The sequence below is a fragment of the Lutjanus erythropterus genome, chromosome 15, assembly GCF_056507025.1.
Source record: "Lutjanus erythropterus isolate fLutEry1 chromosome 15, fLutEry1.hap2, whole genome shotgun sequence".
Lineage (NCBI taxonomy): Eukaryota > Metazoa > Chordata > Actinopteri > Lutjaniformes > Lutjanidae > Lutjanus > Lutjanus erythropterus.
This window is the reverse complement of record NC_139331.1, coordinates 5,826,928-5,853,848: the sequence shown is the minus strand read 5'-3', so window position 1 is coordinate 5,853,848 and position 26,921 is coordinate 5,826,928. Positions and strand designations below refer to the sequence as shown.

Sequence of the window (26,921 nt, the reverse complement as noted above, 5' to 3'; positions counted from 1 at the left end):
ATGAGCATTGGAGGAGTTATTGGTTGCTGTGATTTGTTTTTATCTCTGACCAGAAGAGAAACTTGGAAAAAATGTGGACGCATTGTTAAAGCAATATTTATATATATATATTAATATTTAAATTTTTTTAGACAGGAGCATCTCACCTAAAAAACTTGTCATCATATATTTCATTAGCTCTAAGAGAAAAGGAAGTTTGATCTCCGTGTACCATTGTGCGTCTTCAATTCAGAAGAATTGAGAGGCTGTGTCCAGATCACACCCTATTTACTACATAGTTTACCGTCTGCCATTTTTGAACATTCACATTCTGAGTTTAATATTGATATATATTATGTTGTGCCCACAAAAATTCCAACACAGAACGAAAAAACCTTTACTTTATGCTAATGCCCGGGACACGCTGCTCGCCTTCATCAAGACACTCAGCATCTCTCCTATTTTTTGTGTAATGTATGTGCTTCTCAGCAAAAATAATCAGAGCCATCACAGCGAATCATCTGTGTCTTGCTGGCAAAACAGCCCCACCTGATTTTTTGGGGTTTTTTTTAGCATAGGCTTCTTACTATGGATGCCCTTCATGACCCTCCCCACAACCTTCAATCCTGCAAACAATTGGACGTCTTGTTTGATCCAACAGTGATGAAGGCTATATAATAGCTAAAATGGATGGCAGAAATGTTAAAATAGCCAGCGGAGGATGACAAGTTGTGTGCAGTACATCGTCAGAAGGCCAAGTTGGACGCCTGGGAGACATCTGGTGTGATCAGAAGCTGTGAGAATAACAGAGGCTTTGCTTGCTGGTAAAAGTGCCAAAAAGTATTAGCTTTTGATAGCTGAAAGCTACCCACATCGTCGCCGAGGAAACACAGTGACAGCTGTGGGAATATGTGTTTAATAGTGGACGCGTGTTGCGTTGCAGGACTAGTATTATTTCCAGGTCCGTATCTGGCTAACAGATAGTTGTGGGCGATGGGTCGGTTCTAGAACTCAGCTTTGCCGGTGCTGGTTTGTAAAACTGGACCCAACACAACTGTGATGACGCAAACGGATGAAAACAACAAAACAGATTTACTGCTCATCATAAAGTAAACTAATGAGTGTATATTATGTAGGGAGCAGTGAATGATGATGAAGTACACAAGTCCTCAAAGGACTGGAACAGATGACTTAAACCTCCTTTGTAGGAACAAGTGGAACATGAATGCGGAGACGGCAGCTCTGCACACCGACTGGATTAATTTCCCCTCACGTCCTGTTATTTGGAACATGGTGGTGGCGGCAGTTAAAGATTTACTGTTCTTCATCTAATTTAACTGCCGCCACGAGACGTTGTCTCTGCTCTCATCTCAACACACTGCTCTGCTTTCGTGGACTGTACTTAGTCTGTCTGTAGTAGCAGCTAGAAGGCGATTACAGAGTTAAACAAAGGCCATGTAAAGACACTACACTATCACAGACCTGTCAAACCTTCCATTCAAGTTCAGTCTCTCGTTGTTTTTTCTATATTAGATTCTCTTATTAGACGTACTCTGGGAGTTTGTGGCTCCATCTTCTCTACAAAAATAACACATTTTACATCTTGTGTCTATTACCTACCTGATTCTTTTGTCAAACAGAATGACTGGATGCAGTCACAGTGGTATTTAGCTCATTGTGCATGAGAGCTACCCACTCTGCGCGCTAACGGACATCAAATGATTAATTTCTTCTTTGATCGCTTTGATCGCCATTTGGGCTCTTGGTGCTCAGTTCCAGCCTGGCAAAAGTGGATTTCCAGTTGTTTTTCTTTTTGAAGGAAAAAAAGTGTGAGCAGGTACCAATAAAAAGTCCTTTTCCACACATAGATAATGAAGTCCTGAAGCCTTTTCTAGAATCAGATTCAACTGATTATATCACTGTGAAATGAAAACACCCTAATCTGGGGCTGTAGACCTTTAGGACATTCTACTTAGAGATGGACTTCATATCTATGATCTGTCTTTTGTTGCACTTTTGCCCCCCCAGGAATGGGAGAGCCCAGTAGTTGGGAGATTAAGTGCGTTTTGTGTGTTTTCATGAGGAGGAAAAAGGCATCACAAGGCTGTCTCCTGATCCGTGTGAGCCGCCAGTCGGCACGATGGCAGAACGGTCCTCGTTTCCAAGTCTTCCTCTTCTGTTTGTGCTTTGTCGCTCTCACTCTCTTTGTCCTCTGTGACCGTGTCCTCTTTGCTGTAGGCCGCTCCGTTGCTCTCTTTCTTGGCCATCTGATAAGGCTGTGTGTCGATTTCTTTGGGCTGGTCAGTAAGGATCATATTAAAAAAAGCTCAGGTTACGGTGAACAACAGAGGAAAACACACGGGAGTAACAGGAGTGAGGTACGGTTACCTTCTGAGCCAGAGGTGTGATGCAGCAGAGCTTCTCTCTGTAGCGCTCAGGCAGGAAGAAGAGCAGCGTTCCCAGGACTGGAAACACTGTGCCGGGGGTCAGCTCCTTCTCCTTCATAGGTCCTGACATGTTGACACACACGAACAGCACAGCAGTTAACCTGTGATCAGTTTTATCTTTATGCAGCCTTGCTACTCCACGTCCCGCTGTTGTTTAACCCTCTTTTATCTGTTAAATCACCTTCATGAAAAGCAGTTAAAGATGGTTACAGTGGCAATAACGTCACTGTTGAGATGATATAGTTAATTTGGAAGATGATGCAAAAGGTCTGAGTGTGTGTACCTGTTAGAAAACTGACAATCAGTCCCACCACCACCACAGTGGTTGAGTTGTGAGCACTGTACCACATGTAGGACAACGAGTAGAGGGCTTCCACACCCGTCGGCCTGAAGGAAGGACGGGAAGATCGAAGACAAAGTGGCGTTAGTGTCGCGATCTGTTATGTAACTCAGCATCTGCAGTGCTGAGTGGAAGTTATGGAGCCGACACATATGGGCTCTATAAGAGGAGTTCTCGGGGTTGATGCGTTACCTTGGCTTGGCTGAGCTCGCCAGTGTAGTCATGACGGTGGTGGTCATGTTGTCAAACAGGGGCAGAGCAGTGGTGTTGAGTGGCGGCACCGCAGCGGAGGCGTTCATACGCATCACAAAGCTGCCAATGCCAATCCAGAACGCCATGGCGAGACCTGCTACTAACCCGACCACTGCACCCTGAGGAGGCAACAGACAAAAGGAGGACAGGTACGATTGGTTCAAGCCTCAACTCAAACTAAAGGTGTCCTCATCACTGCAGTGACATGTGACATGTTGATTAAGAGGAGACAGTATCACATTTATTACCATGTATCTGTATCTGTTTATTTAAAGGACTCACTATAGGGTTTGCCCAAGGAAAGAACATTCCCAGACAGAAGAGGCCCAGCAGAGGACCGCCCACCATCCCGAAGATACTGAACGCTGCCTGAGGACACAGAGGACAGGTGCTGGTTAACAACAACAGAGCAACATTACAGCTGATTCTTCCAAATTAAAGTAATTCAATGGACACATGGACACATTTTTACTGCACATTTCCACATTTTATAATGTGTCATTGATCCAATTAAACAGCTTTTCTTCATGTGAAACTCAGACCATGTTCAGAGATTGTTACCTGCAGCACAGATCCCATCAGAGAGGCGATGTAGGCCATAGCCAGACACACCAGGCCGTAGCCCAAAGCTGTGGACCGAGCAGATGACAAAGAATTATTTAGCGGTCACAACTTACTTTTGTGCCGACTGCCCCAATGTGAAATATGTACTGAGGAAGAAGAAAAAAACAATTAAGGCCCTTGTCTTACCGAGTCCTTTGGACAGCAGCGTGGCTTTAGATTCAGTCATGTTTGGAAAATGAGGTTTAATCAGGTCCTCCATGGTTACTGTTGCTAGGGAGTTAAAGGCTGATGAGATGGTGCTGTGGGGGAAGACAGAAAAATGAGAATGAATGAATGACTGGGATTTTTAACATTACATGGCTGGACAACACAGGTTAGTGATGTGCAGGTCAGGGTTTTTTTTTTAAGACCCACGTCCACCGACCTGTTATAAGAGCCAATCTGCTCTGCCTGACCCACAAACCACCAACTCTATGCATTTTAGCAGCACAATGGGCAGTCAGGAGTGCACTGCCAAACTCTCCAATAGGCTGATCCTGCTGCGAGGAGCAGAGAAGCTGTCAGCGTGCGCCGTTTCTCCCCCATGTACAGTTGTGGGAATATCGACACTGTGATTGATCACAGTGACACAGTGATTTTCAACAGAACAATCACCCACATGTATAGGTCTTTACTGTATTTTTTAGTCTAGTGTTTTTCTGCACTGTGTAGAAAAAGAAGAAGAATCCACAAATCCAGCACTGATCAGCTGAGCTGAAAGTGTGGATTAGACGAGCTTGTTGCTGTGCGCACTGCTGCTGCATGTGTTTGTCGAGGGATAGACAGAGGGGGGAAAGACAGTGGGAGATGGACTACTGTACGCAGTGTTTCTGTAAGTTATTACTAACCTACTCAGACCTTTGCTTTGTCATTTCACATGTCCAAACTCCTGGTATTTTCTAGCAGGTCAACCAGACCCCGACCAACCTGTGGGTCAATCCGCGGGTTGTGTGTTGACTGGTGCATCACTAGCACACGTCCTCAGGACAGCGTGTGGATGCTGTAGTTATCAGGAACTTTCTGAAAGTGCTAAATTTCATCATTTAATGTCTAATGTCATGTGCTAATTTTGGAACATGAACTGTCAGGCAACAAAGTGATATTTCCCATTTCATTTCAAAAGCTGATGTAAAGTGATGCTCACCAGCAGACGTGGATCTAATTTATGACAAAACCTCTTGCTGCACCAACTACTGTGTGTGCATGCAAAATGATGCATGGAAATACGAGAATGATCAGGGAAATTGTCAGAAAATTTGCACACATTAATCTTATTCCATTATAACACCAGACTTGTAGCAACTAAAACCTGACCTAAAAAACAAATACAGTACCTGCACTCTGGTTTGGTCATCTGTGTGCTCTAGGATTCATTAGTGCACATAACACTTAACTCTCTAACATAGAAAGACAGCTACCCTTCAAGATAAAGTAAGAGGTCTACATGGAATGAAAGCTAGCTTGTTAAATAGGAGAATGCACTGTATCTGCATTTTTAGTTATTGTGTGGGTTCTATGGGATAAAATAATTAGCTGAAAAAGACATAAAATGAAATCACTGCAACATTTTTATGGTTTTACAGATTGCAGTCCAGCCTGAAAACTTTAAACCCCATCTATCTTCTCAGCTTCACTGCTCCTGCAGTTACTGTTGTGTGCATTTGTAGGGCAGAACTTTGAAACACTGATACTCAGCACATAAAATAATCTGGTGTGTCAACCAGGCGTGTTATTGCCAAGGTTTTTTTCTTTTAGGATTTAGTGGGATGGAGCCAAGGATTATAAATTTGCTAAAATCAACCTAGCAACCAAGCAATATGCTATAAAAAACAGGTAGAAGTTCAACCACTACAGTATCAGTTGTGAATCAGCATTGTTATATCAACCTGGGTAACCAACTACTGATGATAGTGAACTGACAGCAAGGAAGCAAAATTTTAACAGTGGATGATCCTTTACCTCCAAGTCTGTTTCCTTGGGTCATTTACCTGAGAGCTCCACTGAAGAGACAGGCCACAAACAGTCCTGGGAGCCCGGGCAGGTCCCTGAACACATCCATCACAAAGTACAGAACCATCTGCACAAACAAATTAAGCATTAGAATGCACCTCATCCTCCAGACACAAAAATAACTACAACACTATATATTCACAAAAGTAAATCAGTGTGTACCTGGTCGTTAGTTTTGACGTAGCCCTTGTCCAGCGGGCTGTCCTCTCCATAGCGAGCAAACATGACCAAACCCATCAGACAACCTAAACACAAGACAATCTGCTGGCACGGGAAAACTACGTAGCAGGACCTGGAAGGACATGAGAGGTGAGGACAAACACGGTTATAAACTGTCCAAAAAACGCTGAGTCAAGATGACTGACGCTGTAAGTATAAAAAAAGTGATGTTTAAAATATAAGTAACAAAATAAATACAGTAGAATGCTTCACTAAGACAACACTTACAAAATAAGCGGACTGATCAAAGACAGCACGATTTTAAGATTACAACTGCACTTTGAAGTGTTTTGGACTTATTATGAGTTAATACTAGACTTGGGTGGTTCACTCTTCTCTCTATTAAACTGATACACAGGTGCTGTATTGTAGTGCACAGCATGTGACACCAGAGGTCAGTCTCCACTAGGTTTGGGTAATGTCTGCTGGATTGGCACATGACCATGTCTTCACCAGCCCACAGCTGTGGTCACTGCTGCTTCCCACTGTTGCTCTGACAGCAACCTCCAACTGTCTCGCTCAGCAGAGGAAACTCTGTCTCCCATCACCAGTGAAGGAAGCAGGCAGATCACCTCTCACATCCCTGTTGGATGAACGTACAACAAACATCCCTATGCAGGCTTTAAAAGGGGCTTAATTGTGTTCAGACTTTGAAGCTCAAAACAAATACTGTGTCTCAACTTGGACACACAGTCATGTAGGACACTTTGCACACTATGTATTCGCTTGCGTAGTGCGCAAATTTCGACAGGGTAGTGCTGTCTCAAATGGAGGACAGCTGTTGTGTCCTTTCCTGAAATGTAGATCACAGCTTCTTCTTCTACGTGAGCAAACTGAAGGCGGGTGGAACTTCACTCCCAACCCGCCAAAACATCTACAAACTTGTTTATTCATTTGTGTTCAATTTCATTAAATCAACACAAACATCCTTTGAATTTCATTTGCCATCTGTCTCTTAGGAGATTAAAAAAAAAATAAAAAAAATCACACCAGTATGTTGGCGTCTGTCTTTTTTCTTTTCATGTTTTAGAGTCTGTGTGAAACCTCTGGACAGATAATTTACTTGGAGATCTTCAGACTGTCTCTGGAGTCAGATCTCACTAAAGCTCCATCTGCAGCTGGAAAACTTTCTTGTCTTGACTGGACAAACATAAAGGTAACAGAGATATTTTGATTTCCTTTTTTTCCCTTTATTCTTTTTTGCCATTGAATTGAACTGTTTTTTTTTTTCTAAAAAAAAGAAGAAGAACCATTTGTTTTTTCAAAGAATTGAACTGAAATGTTTATTTTCTCTAAGGACTGAACTGAACTGAACTGTTTGTTAGAACATGAAGTGAATTTAAATTTTGTTTTGGGCATTTAGTGAAGTGGAAAATATTAACTGGATTTTGTTTTTTTTCTGGAAGGGAACTTCTTGCTTTTCTTTTTGTCTGCTCTTCAACATTAATAGACAAAATTGAACTGAGAATTACCTGTGGTGGTATTTTGTTGTTTGTTGGCATAAACTATATGTTTTGCTTTTGGATGTGTGTTTTTGAGGGTTCGTGACCCAAGTTTGGGGTTTTAACATGCTCTCACAACCAAACAAAAAATGCTGGGCACTAAACTGGCACCCAAATCAACTAGTCATACTGTTACAATGTTACATGACTAGTAAGCACTGTAGACAGTATCATACATGCTACAATACACAAGTACGTGAAATGAAATGTCAGGAAGGGGTGAAAACAGATACCGTCCAAGCCTAGCTCATACTCTATGATCAAACATGCTACAGTCTCAACATGTACAGGCTGTAATAAGGCAGCAAGCTTTGGCTCAGCGTGCTGCGAGACATCGGTGGTACTCACATGATGGCTTCTTTCTCAGTGCGAGAGCTCAGGTATCTCTGGACCTGCGCCTGGTTGACCCCGTACAGAGCCAGCATCAGGAAGACTCCTCCCACGCCCAGCGTCCAGAACGTGTGGCGCTCCAGAGGGTCAGGGTTCAGGCTACGCACACAGAGTGAATACGAAATGAACATTTGGATACTGATTCCACAAAGTGTTTCTTAGCAGTGACATAAAAGGTAATGAGGGATTTGTAATTCCAGCGTGTGTCAAAATTCTGATGACTCACTCTAGTCCAGCAATGCGGCTGCCATTGATTGCGGTCCTCCACACCTCTGCTATGCCGCCTGCCTGACTGGCCCCCACCACGATGACCGCCAGCTGGCCCACAAACATCACCACGGTTTGAAACACGTCGGTCCAGATCACCGCCTTCAGACCCCCCTGGAACACAGAAGCAGAGAATTTACTTTAAATTCCATAATGACCAACATTATAAACCATCTGTAAAGCGGTGCATGGATCAGAACATTAATATACTGACAACAAATGGAAGGAAAAACATCTGGTGTTCCTAGAATAACCTGACCTGATTCAACACTGTGATGGACAAAGAATTAACCCTCTGTGGTGCACATTATGATGCCAGTTGGTAAAAAAATGTTGTCATAAGAAAGATCAAGTAAACATTTTAAAGATGTTTTTGAGAAATAATTTTTTAGGGTACACTTCTCACCAGAGCTGTGTACACAGTGCACACCAATCCCATAGCCAGCACTGCCCCCCATAGGTCAAAACCTGTTACTGTAAGTGAACAGAGTGAGAGCATTACCACACACTGCACAAGAGGCCACTCAATTATACAGGTAAACATTATACAACCAAAATGTGTGCTGCATTCAGGGCTATCAGTAAATGTGGGCTCCTTTGGATCCTGTAGTAAAATTCCACACACTTACCTGCATTGAGTGCCAAAGCTGGAGCGTAGAGGACCACCCCCATATAAATAACCTGCAGAAGAAGAGATTTAAAAAAAAATACACACTGCAGGGAAGGATGACTCACAAAAACACAGTTGAACTCAGAGGCCATGTTTGGAGCTAACCGACTCACACGTGTCAGATTAAACCTAGCAGTAAAACATTCTGTGACTTAAGTTCAGCATTTCCATAAAATTCATTTAAAGACTAACCTACACAGAAGCCCTTTACCTAGACTCTGATCTAAACAGTTTTCTCTCCTGTGTTTATGACTCATGAACAGATGAAAAAAAGTTCTGCTTCTATCTATCCAAGTTCTGGCAGGTATTTTGTTTTGATCAGGATGTTTTTTTTCTAAGTGATCATTCTTTTGTTTTTTATTTTGACCACAAGAGGCTGAAGTCCACCACTAAACATGACTAAAAACATTTATGGTTTCTTCCAGGTGAGTTATAATATTGATGCGCTTCTGTCTCTAGTGGCTAAAATGATTGTTATAACAACAAACAAATAATCCTGACCACAAAAACAGACACGCCAGGATAATCTAAGAATTATTACCCTAACAAAACTTTTCTGATTGAATGAAAATTATCCTAGCAACAAGATAAAACATCTGTGAGAACATATGAAAAAACTTTTTTGTCATTTTTCCAACACATTTTGTGTTTGTATTTGTAATACTCATTTCTTCTTGTGGCCAAAATGAGCATCACATCAAACACTTAGAATATGATCCTGACCAAAAGAATCACCTGCCAATTTTTTACCCACCTATTTACACAAAAAAGTGACTTTTTCACCAGTTTCTAAATCTTAAACACAGGAGAGACAACTATTTAGATCAGATTTAGAAAATGGATCACCAAAATCTTGTTTTTTTTTTCCTCAGTTGCCTCTTAGGGCTTCTATAGATCTAATCATGACCTCAGGAAAGTTTAGCAAGACAACAATGTGCACAAACTAGGCGTCAGCATTTGTTGATGAGAAGGCAAAAGCAGCCTTTAAGTAGCCCACCGTGACCAATTAATTTTGAGAAATGTACTGTTGCATTGATTTGTTTTCGTCATGTCATCAATTCATGACTTCTTGCTGAACACTTAATGCCTTTATTGAAGAAAATATAGCTGTTGTTAACCTCATAAAGCAAACACCAGCCATGACAGAAATGTTACAAGGGGTCAATGTGACATTTCCAAGGCCAAAGTTTCAGTCAGGCTGTACTGCAACTGGCCAATAAATGCGGTCTGTTATTTCTAAATGATCAACTGCTATCTCAGCATGGCTCTCCATTGACTAATATTGAATCAAATAACTGCTGATGTCTTGAGCCACAAAAAGTTAGAGGATAAACAACAAAATGACAGAGGAAGAGATCTGTCATGTTTATTGGAGGGATAAAACCGTTATCGCCTTTTAGAAGATGATTCCTCACTGGTGACAAGAGTTGCCAACTTGCAATAAAATAATTTAACACCATTTTTTTTCTGTCAAATGATTAATGTCTCCACCAAATAGCTACTTAGCTGAGTTTATACCCAGGGTGGTGATCCATTTATCAAAATTAGATCACTGATTTCTGCAAGTGTTGTGCACTAAATGTACTTAGAAAGTGTGACGAAGATACCATCTGAAAGATGAAGGTCACAGTCCCACATATGCGAACCGTCTTGTTAAAGCGCAGCTCCAGATACTGTTGAGGGGAGAGAATGTCAAAGAAAAAAAAACTAAATCAAAAGGCTGATTAAAATATCATCTCAGAGTCAGTCTGTCATATATGGTCGGCGCTGTGGACGTTTGTTTTCAGGATCACTTTAGTCAGCTCGTCGCTCACAGGACATCACTGCAGCACTGTCACTGAGGGTCATGAGAGACAGTTTGGTTGTAGATAAAGAGCCTTCAAAAATATTCAGTCCTGAGACGAGAACATTTGTTTCCGTTGAATGATAGCATGTCAAGGACAAGCAGATAAGAGGACAGATAAGAATGCGAAGCTCTGAGATCATACTTGAGAAAAGACAAAGCTGAGAGAAGCAGAGAAGTGTTGACAGCGTACAAAACAGAAAAGACAAAGGAAAGAGAACATTACAATTAAGGAAAGTTTGAGAAAATACATCAATAGGTCGTAAATCCACCACAAAGAGACGCTCATTTTAAACTACATGTCCATATAGTGTTTACCTCATAGGCGCTGGACAGGCGCAGTCTGTAGAAGACTGGTATGAAAACGTGAGCTGGGATGAGCAGACCCAAGAAGTAGGAGCAGCCCAAGAACCAGTACTGAGTCCCAAAGGTGTACACTTCAGACGGAGCACCTAGGATGGCCACAGCCGACTGGAACGTGGCCAGCAGGGACAGGGACACAGGCAGGCAGCTCATGGAGCGGTCAGCCATCAGGAACTCCTGTAACAAACAAAACGTTGGTGTCAGACATTTCTAAAAGACTCTGTGATACATGGAGGCTCGAAATTGAACCTGTAGAATGAATGTAAGGGAAGCATCGTAAGGAAAGAAATCTTAACACCAAAGTCTACCTGTGTTGTGCGCTGGCGTCCGCCTGAGAAGGCATAAAAGAGGCCGATGCCAGCTGAGGCCACCAACAGCAAGGCAAAGATGACGTAGTCCACCGTGGTGAAGTGCATCTGGACTACCTCCCCCATGATGATGGATGTCAGGAGAGGACGGGTGGTGGGGAGTGAAAGGCTGTTGGAATCACGGCCTCAGGGGCGGATCACAACATCAGAGAAAGTGCTTCACCCATAGGGAGACTCACTGATGGCTGGAGGAAGAAGAACGAGCAGAGAAAATGGTAAAAAAAAAAGAAAAAGGGATTTATTTCATCTGTTTTGCAACAACCAGGAAGTCTGAGCAAGATTAATATATTTTTTATCTAGACCAGAACTTTTTATGCACCAAGATTTTATTATTATTGAACCAGTGATAAAACCTATTTCAAGAGCATTGTATTAAATGCATCACTGCCAGTTGTAATTGCAACAGCACAATCACATCAGGGTGGTGCTAGGTGGTGCATGGGACTGAAAAACAAGCTAATTACTGCTGGTCATTACAGTTTGGAATCTTATTACTGTAAGAGGAGCTACATTTAGTCTGAGAGCAGCTATAGGAGGATGGGACAGATGTGTTATGGAGAAACTAGTCTTCTGGTATTTTAGTGTACATTTTAAAGACACAGGTCACCACAATCAAAAATATAGATTTCACCTCTTAACTGTAGTTGTTTTTATCCATCTAGATGGTTTTGGTGTGAGTTGCAGAGTTTTGGAGATAAAGACCTTTGAGAGGTCTGACCTCTCTCTATTGGACTGGACATTTGAAAAACTCAAAAGCAATGAACCATTTTCTTTCTACAGATCTACACCTGCCAACTGTATCACCACGCAAGAAAGTGTGCATCTACTCAGGGGGGGGGTCGTGCCTGTGACAGCGTGGGATTATCCATGAGTAGATGCACGCCTCCTTCTTCATGGCGATATGTTTGGTGGGTCTAGGTCGAGTGCCATCTATGGCCCTTCTCCATATGCAGAGCTGGCCTGGCTCAACACGTCAGCCCAGCTTGGCAGAGGTTTGCGTTTCCATTACAACGGGGCTACCCACCCACAGGTGTGTCTTTCACCTGAAGACAAGCTCTTGAGTGAAACAGTTGTAAAGAGGTGGATAAACCATTCATATATGTCTCTTGTATAAACACTGTTCCCTTAAATTCTTCACAATGAAAGTCCTGAGTTGTTTCATTATTTAAACACTTTTATTATTAAAACAGGAAACGGTTTCATTCTACTCCAGAACAGGTCCATCTTGGGTGTGGCTTGGCACAGCTCAGCACACTGAAAGAGATAATGGAAATGCAACTGGGCGTGGTATGGTTTGGTTCGGCGCAGCCAAAAGCACTGGTGAAAAAGCCCGCTAGTTCCATTCTATTCAAGAGAAGGAACACATCTCTGCAGTCGGTAACTTCTAGACTTGGCTCGCACCAAAACAATCCTGATGGATAAATAGCACCACAGGTAAGATGAAAAAATATATATATTTTTTATTTTGAGATGAACTGTCGTTGATGTATGTAAAATGTGTTTTTTGTGATGACCCAATTGTAAAATTTATTGTAATCAGATATCCAAAACACCACACACTTAATAAACCCATCCAAATCTACTTTAAGCACAAAGTCACAAACTCTGCAGTGTTTCCCCACACAGAGGCTTTATGTGAGTGGCTTTTTTTTTTTTTTTTTTTTTTTTTACATCCATCTGACAGAATGACGCCTTCTGCGACTGATCTCCTCTCGCTCTCCCTCTCCCTCTCCCTCTCCCGTTCAGTCTGCTGTGTGTAAAGGGCCTGACAGTTACATCGAACACTCTGCAGAGAAACACAGACACAGACTCTACTGTGTGCCTTAGTATATGCTTTGTAAAAGTTTGTAAGTGCAGCTGATTGGTAAAAAAACAGAATGGTAGATAAGAAAAATCCAAAAAACAAGTTGTGTTTTTGGGCAACTTTATAAAACATCCTGCCTATGAAGAAAATCAACACACACAGGGAGAGAGAAACAAAGAGAGAGGCGGGTCGAGCCCTGGTGTTTGTGCAGTAACAGAGTTGTAGCTGTGTGTGTGTGTGTGTGTGTGTGTGTGTGTGTGTGTGTGGAGAAGAAATGAAGAGGAAAATCAAGGTGAGGAGATTAATGTAGATTGTATAATAAATAGTTATATAAGATGGAGAATTACGTATAAATAAAATAATTTAAGTAGTAACCTACTAGACATAATGCAATGTAGTCATTGAAATCTGACATATCCTCACCCCCCACCCAAGCAGTCCACAGTCCAGTCCCACCAGAGTTAGACTGTCATTCTGCAGGAAACACTGCACAGCTGAACAAAACACCTCATAAGTCTAAGTTTTAAAAAAAACAAAAACTTATCTGAGAAAAATGCCACCAAAGGAGACATAAGGCTATGAAGAAAAACAGCAAAGGACTTACTGTACCTACCGAGATGAAGCTGCTGCTGACGGCTGACACAAAATCTTCACCCAGACTTAAGGCTCAGTGGAGGGGAGTATCTTTGTCACAACCTCCAATCACGGTCACTGTGGAGGCAGAGGAGGAATTCAGCAAAATCATGCACAAGGTAGAAGAATGCATGAGAAAATTTACCCATCACAATATTGTTACAAAGCATTCAATATCTGTGTGATGTTCTCCAAACATGCCTGTTTCTTTTCATTTGAGCACAGATCATTTTAACCAAACAAAACCTGATCCCTTTTATATTTTTACAAGCAATACATAAGCGTGTTCTTTTACAGTTTTCACTTTAGGCGGCATGTTTTTGTTGTTAACTTTGAAGACAGGTTTTTAGCTCCTTGCTGTGCTCATCTGAAAAGAACTCTCATATTACTACACACAACACAGCATTTATTTCACAGTGCTGTGCTGCAGTCTCCAACTCTGCTTGTGATGAGGAAGAGCAACAGGACAGCTGACTGCAGAGAGGTGAGGTGAGACTAAAATGAGGTGCGTGGCAGACAAACGCTTTCTGAAGCAAAAGATAATTGGAAAGGCCAGCCAGCCAGGAATCACTGAGCCCCAGTGTAATTACCCTATAGAAGATACGGTCATACGGTGATCAGAAATTAGGTGATCAACACCTACACGTAGAAACACCTAGTGTCAAAGCATTAGCAAAACTGCTAATTTGAAAAATCATTTGTTACCTTTCATAATTGCAGTCACAATAGCATAAACCATACTGGCTTTTTGTGGGTCAATAACTGTATCAGTATTGCGAGTTATATATTCCAATGTGTGTTTATTCAACACACAAATAAAGAAATATTTTCTATAGGGATCCAGAAAACTTCTCACGGCAAAGAACAAAAATTAGTAGGCTAATCAATTAAACCGATAACCAGTCAGAATAACCAGTGGTGGAATGTAACTAAGTGTATTTACTCAAGTACTGCAATGACGGGAAATTTGCTTACAAAACCACGCCAGCAGTGCCAACATGTACCAGGATGCATTGCCTGCAAGCTTTTGGCGCCCATACAATCATTGCCTTGTACGACCACCCTAGCCTACAGCTATTACTTAAACCTAGCATTAGGTCACAAAAATATTTATCTAGCACACCCCCTGTGGCAGCTGCCACCAATTCGACATTCATCACATGATGCACATTGGCCCAAAAAACATTTTCAACCATACACAATCATTAGAGAATTGGCAGCTGTAATATGCTGAGCAGGATATACGTCTTGAAATTCTCCGACATGACTCATTTCAGTTGGTCCAAGAACATTTGGAAAGGACTGTACTGAGGATGCTCTATGGGGCCAAATACATGGAAGCATGAGGTAGCTCAGAGGCCAGCATGTGTGTCTAGTGAGCCACTTTCACAGGAATGAATGGGAAATACATCCGTGACTATAAAAACTATAGAAAGCCTATACAATTATTTTAAGTATTTCTGGGGGCATTTCTATGGCTTCACCACAGACAGTCATGATGACAGGAAGTGAGGGAGGAAGATAGAGTCCTTGACCAGATTGGGTATCAGTGAGTATCAGCTGGGTAACCAGTAAAAACAATGTGTGAATGATGTTGTCAGTGACTTTGCTACTTGTAAAAAGTGCCATAAAGTATTATATTTAGGAGCACAGGCGGTGCGCCAGCTTTAACACAGGTCGGGTCCTGGGACTTACACCAACAGTTCCTGCGGGTGTGGATCTGACTTTGAGGCAAGTGTGGGTAGGGGTGCAACATATCACAACATTCACTGTTTGGATCATATCACACTTTTGAGTCACAGATTGGATATTTTTTCAGATCAGCAAAAAAGAAAAAAATAGATGGGAATAGGGTTAAATTATTTTATGCGCAAGGCTTTAATCTCTCTCTACCTATAGTTATCATGATATTAATGTAATATAATAATACATATATATATAATGAAACACCGTACAGCATAATATACTCCTGCACTCTGTGGTTTGGCTCAGTGTCCCACCCATAGCACTATCTGATTGGTTAGAGGTCATGAGTAATAGCCAATGAACACAGACAAACTTTGTCACAGACAGACAAACGCAGGACTACACCAGTGAGCAAGAGAGGAGCTGTGCAAAAGTTAAGGCAGCAGGTATCACCAAAGTTTCAATAAATATCACAATCTTATGATCTGTTTCTATGCCGACAGCCTGTCCAGTTACACCAGTGAAAATGCCCAAAGTCATGGTCTGGTTGCACTGCAGAATAAAACACAGCAGACATCTGTTCTGCCTTTCACTGAAACTCTGCACTGAGAATTTATTACTTTAGACTTGCACCGATTAAACGGCAATGCTCGGAATCGGGCCGATTTTCACGTGACAGGCCCTGACCGGTGACCGACCGATCAGCGTCACAAATCCGATTATGTGCCGGTCATTGTCACACACGCGAGATCACATTCACCCGGTTTATAATCTTAGTAGAATCTAGAGGACTTTGGAGAAAATTTAAATAGTATTTAATGAATATTTAATAGTCAGTGTCTTATTATGAACATCCAATTAAATTTTTACAAGAATCGTTGCAAAGATGATTGTGAATACTGTCCATTACAGTTCTTAGAAAGACTGAAAATCGGAATTGGCCAAAATCCAAATCGGTAGGTCAGACCCTTCAAAAAAATCGGAAATCGGAATCAGCTAAGAAAATTGAAATCGGTGTATTTCTATATTACTTATAAAAAGTAAGAGCGACAGTAAAACTATGATGATTACATGTAGTCCGTGGGCCACATGCGTGTTGAACCGTGGGACAACTGCCATCCGCTGCCCCTTTACATACAGATAATAGGTTGGTTCTGGCACAGGCATTCAAAACTGGACCCTGGTTGGACTCAGATCAGGGACTTTGTAGTAAATGGTCAGTGTTAAAAACTTTAAGCTAGGGGAGAACCCTATAATGTACGAACAATGAGAATGAGCCACTTCAAAATAGCGTAGAAATTCATTATCAATACATGTATCAACTGCTTTCATACATATTCCGATAGATTTCTAGTTAAATGTGTTTGTTCTTCAGGAGGTCACTTGCTGGGTTGTCAAGGAGACTCAGGAAAATCTGGGTGGGATCATGAGTGGTTAAGGCTCGTTCTGCTCTCACACAAGCCCCCCCACATGGGCAACTGTTGAGTCGGTCTTCAGAGAGGCACTTCAGCTCTCTTGACATGCTGGCAGCTGTAAATGGCAGTGAAGGGCAACTGTTTCAAATGACAAGACGCACAAGATCCAGGCACTATAACTCAGTGCAGCTTCTTCTCACTGTGTGCGTGGCTGTTGCCATTTTGGCAGAAAACTTTGTCTCTGTAGAGACCAAAGAACAACTCTGCGAGGATTTGCATGTGTGAGGTTATGCTTGTGTGTGTATGTTGATCAAACATCAGCAGTGGTCTGCACTGACAGGCCTGTCTGTGTGATACTCATGCTGGTTTGATCAAGGACCGCTGAGACATATGACCCTATTAAATCCCCCTCTTATCATTACTGCTCATTATCTCTAATCTACCTGTGACTGGTTGGGAACAGAGGCAGCTGCACGTGCAACTGGTCCAGTTCAGAGGCACCCATCACGTGGATGTTTCAACAGATGTTTAACTGCAGTCAGTACACAGAATCTGCCAATCTAGATGCAAGTGCACTCATTTTAAAAAATCAATTGCTACTAGGTCAATCTTTTGCAGTCCAGTGCACTGCAGTCCAAGACACAAGATAGATACTTTTAACAGTATTTAAAATAACAAAACATTTGCCGCAATGTTTGTTGACTAGCCCTGTGTATAGGGGACAGCTTGGTCTACTGTCTCACAGCAACCTTTGCTTCTGTGACAGGATTGGAGCTGACAGCTCTTTGTAGCACTGCTGGACAACAACAATAAAAACCACTTACTGTTAAGATTTCGTAATAAAATGGGCAGCAGCAGTTTAAAAATACCTTGAAACTCAGGCTGCACAATTACTTGCAATATTATCAAAATTGCAATATGCCCCAGTGCAATCTCCAAATTGCAGAACCCTGCAATTTTTTGATAAAGGAAAAATGGGTGATAAAATGGCACTATAATGAAGTACTCTAGTGCTGCAGAGATGTCCTGGCCTAAACATTTTGTTTACCAGACATCACAATTGAATATTTTTTAAGTGAAAATGAGAATTGTGAGGCAAAAATGATCATTCCCACTAATCACATCACATATCACAACTGCAATTTTAGTCAAAATGATCGCAATATGACTTTTTTTTCTTTCATATAATGTAGTTCTAATTAAAACCTGCAAAGTTACAAAGGACATTTTAATTAAAATCCCTCCAGAGCATAAAAAGAGAAGCCCAGCAGCTTCACAGTTTGGGGCCCATGGAAAATTAGTTAGGTAAAGCCACTTAAAATGCCAAACTGACTTGTGTCTGTGCAGTCAGGGGTCACAACAGTACACACAGCAGTCAGCAGGTGTCACAGCAGGACACAAAAATATTTTAAGAGTTGATCAATAGTCTCCTTGAAAATAAATGCCAAACCGACGGCAGGAACAGAGTTTACTTATCTCAAATGGACAAAAATATTAAAGACCTAATGGTAATCAAAGTGAAATTAGGTAACCTATTAAGTTAAACACATATTTCTGCATAATGTATACAGAGACATGCAGCTTCATATTTCACATGGTCATTAGGGATGCATGATAATATTGGCATGCCATTAATATCAGCCAATAACAGGTTTAAAATGAAATATAAGTAATGGTGTCAAATGAACACATTTCTGCTGATATGACAGGCCGATAAGACGCTGCTTCACGTGCACGCAGCACAAGTATGTCTGCAGTAGTTAAATTATTTTGCCCAGTGAATGTGCTCTGACAAGCTTTGTATTTCATGTCTGCATCTGCAAGTGGGCCAAAATTAGTTGGAAAGTAGGGCAGCACAACACAAATCCAAGTAATCACAGTAAGTTTCTTTTTTCTTCAATTATTTGACAGATATTGCAATTGTGAAATGATTCATTACTAATGAGAAAAGCCAATGTTGCAACACAACTTTGGGGTCTGTACCCAGAACGAGAGAACAAGATTTGTCAGCCAGGGCTCATCTCTGCAGCACTACAATACTTCATTATAATGCTATTTTGCAACACATTTTACTTTTAAAATGCTTCTGTGAGTTGGATTTTGCAATTGCGACTGCAATTTTAATTTGATTAACTGTACAGCCCTAGTTTAAAAATATTATCATATTGGATACTGGCAAAAATCCAATATTGTGCATTCCTCCTGGCAATGCAAAATCCACACTAAATATGAATGAACTGCACACATTAAGAAATGAGTGTAAAAGTAAGACTAAAATAATGGCGCCCCTAAGGCTCAGTCGGTAGAGCGTGCGCACCATGTATTGAGGCTGTCAGCGGCTGTCGGTTCAATTCCCGCCTGCAGCGCATTTGCTGCGTATCATCCCCTCTCTCTCTAACCCCTTTCCTGTCATATCTTCAGCTGCCCTATCACAATAAAGGCAAAAGCCCAAAAAAAATCATCTTTAAAAAAAGAATCCAGCCTGAAATAAAAGCTATTGCAAAACCACTCAGAGTGAAATCAGAGATAACTGCCACCTCGGCCTGGTCTTTAATGACTCAACTGGGTTGCATCTGACACGACTGGCTGACTGCTGCTGCTGCCCTGACTGGTTTGGGCTGTTTTGTAATGTTCTTATCATTTCAAAGTTATGGATCTTATCTTCTTCCCATTAAAACAATGGCAGAGATATGGCATGCAAATCTCACAGAGAGGTCTAAATATCTCATGAAATGCAAATAGGATTTCCCCTCACAGCAGTAGAATGCTCTTTCTCGCAGTCAAACCTCAGAGCCTAACTGAACTGACCTTTAAAGCACACTCACTGTAGTGGTATAGCCTTACCAAGCCTACAGCTTCCTAAAATAAAGGCTATTTCCATACTACATGACAAGGTATGGGAATATGCCACTCATAGCTGCCTTTTAGATAAGAAAAATGCATTCAGCCTCAGAGCACTCGCTTTATGTTGCCTCTGACAGGATACCCCAAAGGCTACTCCAGTCTGAACAGTGTACAGTTAATGGTTTGCTGCATTAGACAATACTTAGGAATGTTCAACACAAAAGAGCACAGCTCACAGCAAGTAATTTGCTTCTGCACCAGTTGGTCGAGGCCTATTTCACTTGAGCTGTGCCTTACCACCAAAAGAGTGTGCAAAACGGGAAACACGACTCAAATCCAATGCAATCACGATGCCTCAGTCTCCTGTATTTAATTAATGATCAGGCTTCATCAGATGCAGTAGGTTGAGGGTCATTCATTTTACTCATGCCAGTCTCTTTCGATCTGTCTCATGTCTTTTCATTTACCACACAAGAAAAAAAAGAGAGACCAAAAACAGAAGTCCATGTTCACTACTGTTTGTATTCTGACCAGGCTCCCTGTGTGTATTTGTGTTAGGTGGTGGTGGTAGCATGAGCATCACAAATCGTACAAGGAGGTCGGGGGGGTGGGGGTCATGGTTGCCTGGCAACACTGGGACAATGATTATACATTTCCTGAGGTAGTCGGGGCTGAGCTGGTGGCATCGGTGCTTTCATCCCCACACCCCCGTCTTGTGTGTAAATTGCGGAAAATGAAAGAGGTGCTGTTTGATGGTGAGACAGCAGGTAGAGCATGGGAAGGTTTGCAGCTGCACAGGATGGACCGCTGAATGAGGCCAGTGCTTTACAAAACCCTATCAAGGTAGTTCAAAGCAAATCGCACATTTTCATTCTCCCCCTCGGACAAACAGACCCAACACTGTATTTAATACACTAAACACAATACTTTACAGGGATTAAGGGAATAAGATTAAAATTTACATGTCAAGCTGTTAGTCAACTAGTCGTTGCTTGTTTATGATATTAACTTCTAATTATTTGAATATGTATTTTTGGGGCACAAAGCAAGCTGCCAGATGATTCTGAATGTGTCTGATCAACCAGCAAGGACACTCAACACTTTGCTAATGTATTTTAATGCAGTACAACATCACACAAGTCTTGTTCAAAACATCGGAATAAATAACTTCCATCTTCACAAAATGAAATAGCCTTATCAGAATTGATGATTGGATTATGTATATTTTCTAGGGATGTAGCAATATACTGAATATCACAATAAAAAAGATCTCGATATCATCCCAAAATGTGACAATAGCTGCATCAATATTACTTGGTTAAATTTATCTTATTAAAGGACTTCCTATGACTGTTGCATTGTTTTTGTTTTGCAAAGCATCCATTATCAAAGGTAATTAACACTACTTTTTGCACATACTTAGGTCAATGCTGTAAACAGTTCTTTTTTAAAGGAGGACATTTTTCAAGTCATCATTTTTCTTTTTAATACTATGATAAGTATTGTATTGTGGACCTTTTATTGTGTTGTTATCGCACCATGATATGATGATTTCACCCCCGTGACCCAGAGTCAGAGTCCTAGTCAGGGCCGCTATGAAATCACCTCACCACCTCTGTAGTCCCTGTCGTCAAACTGGCTTCAATCAGTCTCAATCTAATCCCAGTCTAATAGGCTAACTGCTAACTGAGCTAACCACAGCATGAAACAATGTCTTGAATTCTTTGCCTGACTGGGCAGATTTACCAACCCGATGTGACATTGGCCTTATTGTTGAGCCCTGGACTAGCTAATGGCAGCACAGTTAGCAGCAATGGACTAGTGACTACCCAAGTGGAGTCGTATTTATTGTTTTCAGCGACTAATGAATGAGTGAGAAAGTTGCCAACAAGACTCTTCTCACCGACTAAAGGTTTAGTCTGTCCTGGACAGGAAGATAAAAGAAATCAGTCAGGAGTTAGCTGCTCTGTGAGACTGTACTTGTGCACTGCAAAGCTTCGAGCTAAATGTTAACGTCAGTATGCTAATTTTTACCTTTCTGTAGCGTGTTGGCAATGGGAATGTTAGTTTTGTAGGTATTTGGTCATAAAGCAGTACAAACTGAAATTCTGTGGTGTGCTACAAGTACAACACAGAGGATTGCTAAGTTATTAAAATTTATCTTAAGGAGGACAAAACAATACTTGTACCACATTTCATAGCACACATCCACAACACCTGCTGTTCTCACCAACCATCAAGTATCAAGTTACTTTTTTTTGGCCCTCTGGCCTCAGGTGGCAGCCTATTGAATTCAAAGGTTCATGCACACCTGCATGTTGATGCACTGGAGGAATGAAACAGATATATTCACGATTTCTGCAAGATCAAGCTAATCATCAGACAAACAAATGTATGTTTGTAACTGTAGGTTAGCTTCAGTCGCAGGAGTAAAAAGGATTGGATATCACACCTTCCTAGCCTACTTTTTGAGTACTTGTACATGACAGATTATTTTAGAAAACACAGGTGCATGTAAGCAGGCAGGTCAAAAGCTGTTCAATTTCCTGTACAGTCACATACTCTTAAATACCACTCAGAGGATATTGTAGCAACATAAATAGAATAATTATCTTTAGTTAAAACCCTAATTAAAACTAGACTTTGAACTGTTTTTTAAAGCTGACTTGTCTGAATCAAACAGATTCTGTGGGCTGAGTCCCATTCCTCTGTGCTTGAAGTTTGCATGCGTTCTCACGTGCACAGCTGGTTTACAGTGGTCATCATAGGAATTCATGCACCCATGGGCCCCAGCTCTGCTTGTATCTCAGCGACCCAAAAGGCCAATAATTTGAGTAATCATTAAACCTTCAGCTGAACCCTGGCCTGCTTTGTGTAATAACTACCAACCACACCACAGACTGTGAGACAAGACATAGAAAGACTGGCATCACAAGTTGTTTTCAAGAGCAGCAAAGATAAACAAGTGAAATATAAAATCCACACCAGTGGTTAATGTGCTAACATCAGTTATAAAATCAGTTTAGTGGATCAAGAAATGTACAGGCTGTTCCTTTGAGGACTGATAACAGTGAACAAAACACAACATAAGCGCTCGTTTAGTCTTTTGTGATGATGAGAATGGTGCCTGGTTGAAGCTGCTTTGTAATCATTAGCCTGCAGAAGATGTGATAGTTGCTCAGAGAAGATAACTGGTCAGTTTGGACCTCTTCTGCTGATATGACAATGAACCAGAGATACACGCAGGGAGGTGGAACTGTGTGTGTGCGCGTCATTATCAACCAATTTTAGTAAACAAAACTGGTGTAAAATTAACTGATTTTTATTTACATCTATTATAAAATCTATACGTCGCAAACTGGACCATGCAACCTGAAATCAATTCTTCATATAGACTACAAAGTCTTGACTCATGAGCCATCAATAATGTCCTGGTTATGCCAGACAAACTTCAGGACGGGACTGTTTGGTATGTTACAAGCTCTGGCAAACTTTCTCTAAAGCCCCTACCTGACCTCACAGGTCAGGGATTTGTGATTGTACTGAAGAAAATGCAGTCTTCAAAGTGAGGCAGTGGGAAAGGCTCTGAAGTGAGCACTTGTTTGCTCAATGTTCTACTTCACCAACACAATGAAAACACTGACTTCAGTTTTCAATCTCTTTGTTATCCCATGACCTGACAAGCAGCCGCCAAACGGCAGAAATATGTTTCAAACGTCCATTGCCTCTATTCATTCTCCACAACTGTCATTACACAGATTGGAAAATCCTGTAAACTCCAATATTGCCATTCAGAAGTTCTGGTAACTCATTTACAACATTACCTGGCTGCAATACGACTAGAAATCTAAAAGGCACAGTCCCCATGGTGTAAACAGCATGGACAAATTTCTGGCTGGTGACAAATGTCTATCATCTCCTGGTGGTTTCTTTACTGTGCTGATCTTTTTAATAAACATTTGTTTTAATGTGTACTGTTTACAAAATTGTAAGAAATATTTTGTGTGATGTTTGTTCACGGCAGTGTACCAAATGTTCCACACATAGTTATTACTTAATCAATTCTTTTTTTTAAGACAAATTAAAACAATGCGATTAAACCACTCAGTCTTTGGCCCATACTTATGGCAGCATATTACTGCCAAGCCATAAAAGAAAAACAGAGTTCACAGTTTATTGTTTTCACATGATAAAAAGATATTTTCCAGTTAAAAAAATAACATACAAACCAAGAAACTTGTCTTGTTCTAACAACATACTAATTATCTTGTTATACTGTTAAAGTTTCATCATATATTGTGACAGCTTGTTGTTACAACATAAAACATTTTAGGTTTTAATGCGATAACTTGTTATGTCACATTTTAACACTATAATTTAGTTATCATGTAATAAAATGAAACTTTTCATGTTATAACAATAAGTTGTTGCTTTAAATTGTCCAAGGGTTCATAATTAACAAGATAAACAACATATTATAAAATAGGGGTGTAAATCACAAGTTTAATCATAATACAATGTTATAATGATTCTTTGGACAATGATACAATATTTGCTGATATCACATAGTCATACACAATATGATTTCAAATCAACTCAATGGTCTGTGATTATTAAATGGACATACAACATATAGTATCACAGTTACATGATATCAATTATTTTCAAATCACAAAAGGCTGCATTGCGATTCGGTAATTTTATGACAGACCTCTTCCAGACATTTTTGACAGACCTGCCATGGGATTTTCAAAGTAAATGCATATCTTATACATGATGATATAGATCGATATTATCACTTTGCATTGACAATATTTGATCGTTGAACAATGAATATATGTATCGATCCAGATCGATGCATTGTTACACCCCTACTACATTATGTTATAACGTGAAATGTTTCATGTCATAACATGATAAGTCACTGTTTTAACATAAACATGTTTGGTTGGAGTGTTGTAATTCACTTTATAGCACTAAGTTAGTTATCACGTTATAACAAACGTTTTATGTTATAACAATCATTTATTAGGATAAATAGTTTGAGATGTGATATACTTGTATGTCATAATAACGTGAAAACATCTTGTTGCAACATGAAAATACATTGCTCTCATGCTTCCATACATGCTATTCTCATCATTCGGGCTTTTCCAAAAGTCTATGATTAACTATAGCATCTCTGTAGGGACAAACATTAAACCGGTTCGTTCAAACCAAGAGGTAAATATTGGCTTTACACAAAACAGAGTAAAGGACTAGTGAATTACTGTATTGTCTAAAAGGTAAAACACATGACGCTGCGTGTGCTGAAGTGAAGAGCATATTCGTTTTTAAAATGCCATGTGAACACACACGGACGTGCTCCCGATTTGGCTTATTAGTTCCAGCACGCAGCGACAAGTCATTCATTTCAGCTGTGGGAGCTAGCCAAACCGGCTTACGTCTGCTAATGTATCTGAATGGCTCTTTACAGTTAACGTAACAGGGCGAGACATTACGTAGCTTTTCTGTCACAAATACAACTCCTTTTTTTTTACTATCACAGCATAAAGAAACGGCAACCACACAAAAAATAGTCCAGAAACCTGTTTGACATATCACTGAGCGCCCACATGGCATTACCCAATCACAGAAACTTTCCTCTGCTACCGCGTGCACCGACATGATACTAATACCCTCACAACCGACAAGCATTTTAATCATTTTCACATGAATATCATTTGAATGTAATAATTAGTTAAATACGCTTACCTTGGACCACTTTTGTTCGCTGCCGAAATACTGAAGCCACGACACATCACTAAGGTAGCGTGTGTCGGTGGGTCAGACGTTGATAGACCGCCCACTCTCCTTGACACGAGCGTTGATGCGTTCAAGTGCTCCCGTAAACTAGAAACTCATGCTCACTCGTTTTAATGTGCGTTCCGCTACAGCACCGGCATGCTTACTTAGTTTTTTGGTGACGGATAATATTAGTGGTTTTTTCATTATATGAGATAGAAAAGAGAGGAATCGCACCAGACTTTCAAGTCACAATACAGTGGGCTTCACTGTCACTGTAATTACATAGGTGTTGTGATTATTTGACACTGCTTCAGCCCTCATTCGTCACATTTTCCAATCCTTACAACTTCGACCTTTCCCATATTAATGAAGGCAACACAACACGTGTTTTGGAAATACATGTAATTAGTATTGTATTGGTTTGTGAGCCCAAGTTTTCCATTAGGGGACAAAAAGAAACGGAATAAAATTATAAGGACATTAAAAGGGACAAAACAGTCAAAACGACTTCGGTAACGCCAGCGTTGTTTTTGTTGCGTGTGTGTTCGTGTATCGTGACACAGGATGACATCGAGAGGAAAGGAGCCGGTTTATCATGACGCCATCCTGCAACCACCGCTGCGCTGGAGGCACGGAAAATCGTCATCATAGTAATTAATTACCATGGCAATGGCTGCTGATTGATTTTTGTCGATTTGACGACAGTAAGCCTCACTCGCCCCGCATTAACACGCACGCGGCTGTGTGTTGCTTACCTGTTCCTCTCAGCGTTGAAGGCAAACGTGAGTCCAGTTTGACAGGAGCATCTTCCAACACATCCATCTGGCCCGTGACACACCTTCACTCCGCGTTTAGGGAACACATCAGTGACATTGACGAAGCGTTCACGACGCCGTCCTCCATTTGTCCCAGTGCGCATTCGTTTGAGCGCAGCTGCATAGGTTGTTACATCTCATCCCCCTCCTCTGGCTGGTGACTCATGTGTCTCATTGAATTAATAGTCACACCAGTGTAACACCACAGGGGGTAGAATGAAGCTGTGAACGTAAATATTTACTGACTGATTGAACCACTTAGTCCTAAATATTATTAATAAACTAATATATATATATATATATATATATATATATATATATATATATATATATATATATATATATACACACACACACACATTCCTCTCATGTCTGGAGTGAACATGTATGTATTTAAGGCTGTGCTGTTAAAGGTCCAGTGTGTAAGATTTAAGGGGATCTATTTGTAGAATACGGCTGGCTGGCAGTGCAATATCCAAATCCCAGAACCAGATCCCTATTTTATGAAAAAGGGAAAATGTGTGCATTCCAAGGAGACACTGTAGTGTTGTAAAAATGCCCAGACCTAAAAATCTTGTTCTCTAGATGTGAGACAACATGTTTGGTACAAATCTCCCAAAAATATCACATCATGATTTTAAGAGGTTTTTTTTTCCCAGAAAAATTAAAATTCTAATGCAGAAA

General features: G+C 40.8%; 1 protein-coding gene across 1 annotated transcript; it reads right to left on the bottom strand.

Annotated features, from left to right (window-relative positions):
• Positions 1–1,347: 1,347 nt before the first annotated feature.
• On the bottom strand, positions 1,348–13,772 carry slc5a6a (solute carrier family 5 member 6a). The gene is made up of 17 exons (XM_084737747.1): positions 13,671–13,772; positions 11,194–11,438; positions 10,841–11,062; positions 10,287–10,352; positions 8,639–8,690; positions 8,416–8,483; positions 7,969–8,123; positions 7,701–7,841; positions 5,794–5,923; positions 5,610–5,698; positions 3,769–3,881; positions 3,580–3,647; positions 3,301–3,387; positions 2,959–3,137; positions 2,710–2,813; positions 2,368–2,489; positions 1,348–2,276 (listed from the first exon to the last, which is right to left on the bottom strand). Exons 2-17 carry the CDS (start codon positions 11,317–11,319, stop codon positions 2,076–2,078), a joined length of 1,923 nt encoding a protein of 640 aa, XP_084593873.1. The 5' UTR covers positions 11,320–11,438; positions 13,671–13,772; the 3' UTR covers positions 1,348–2,075.
• Positions 13,773–26,921: the final 13,149 nt, after the last annotated feature.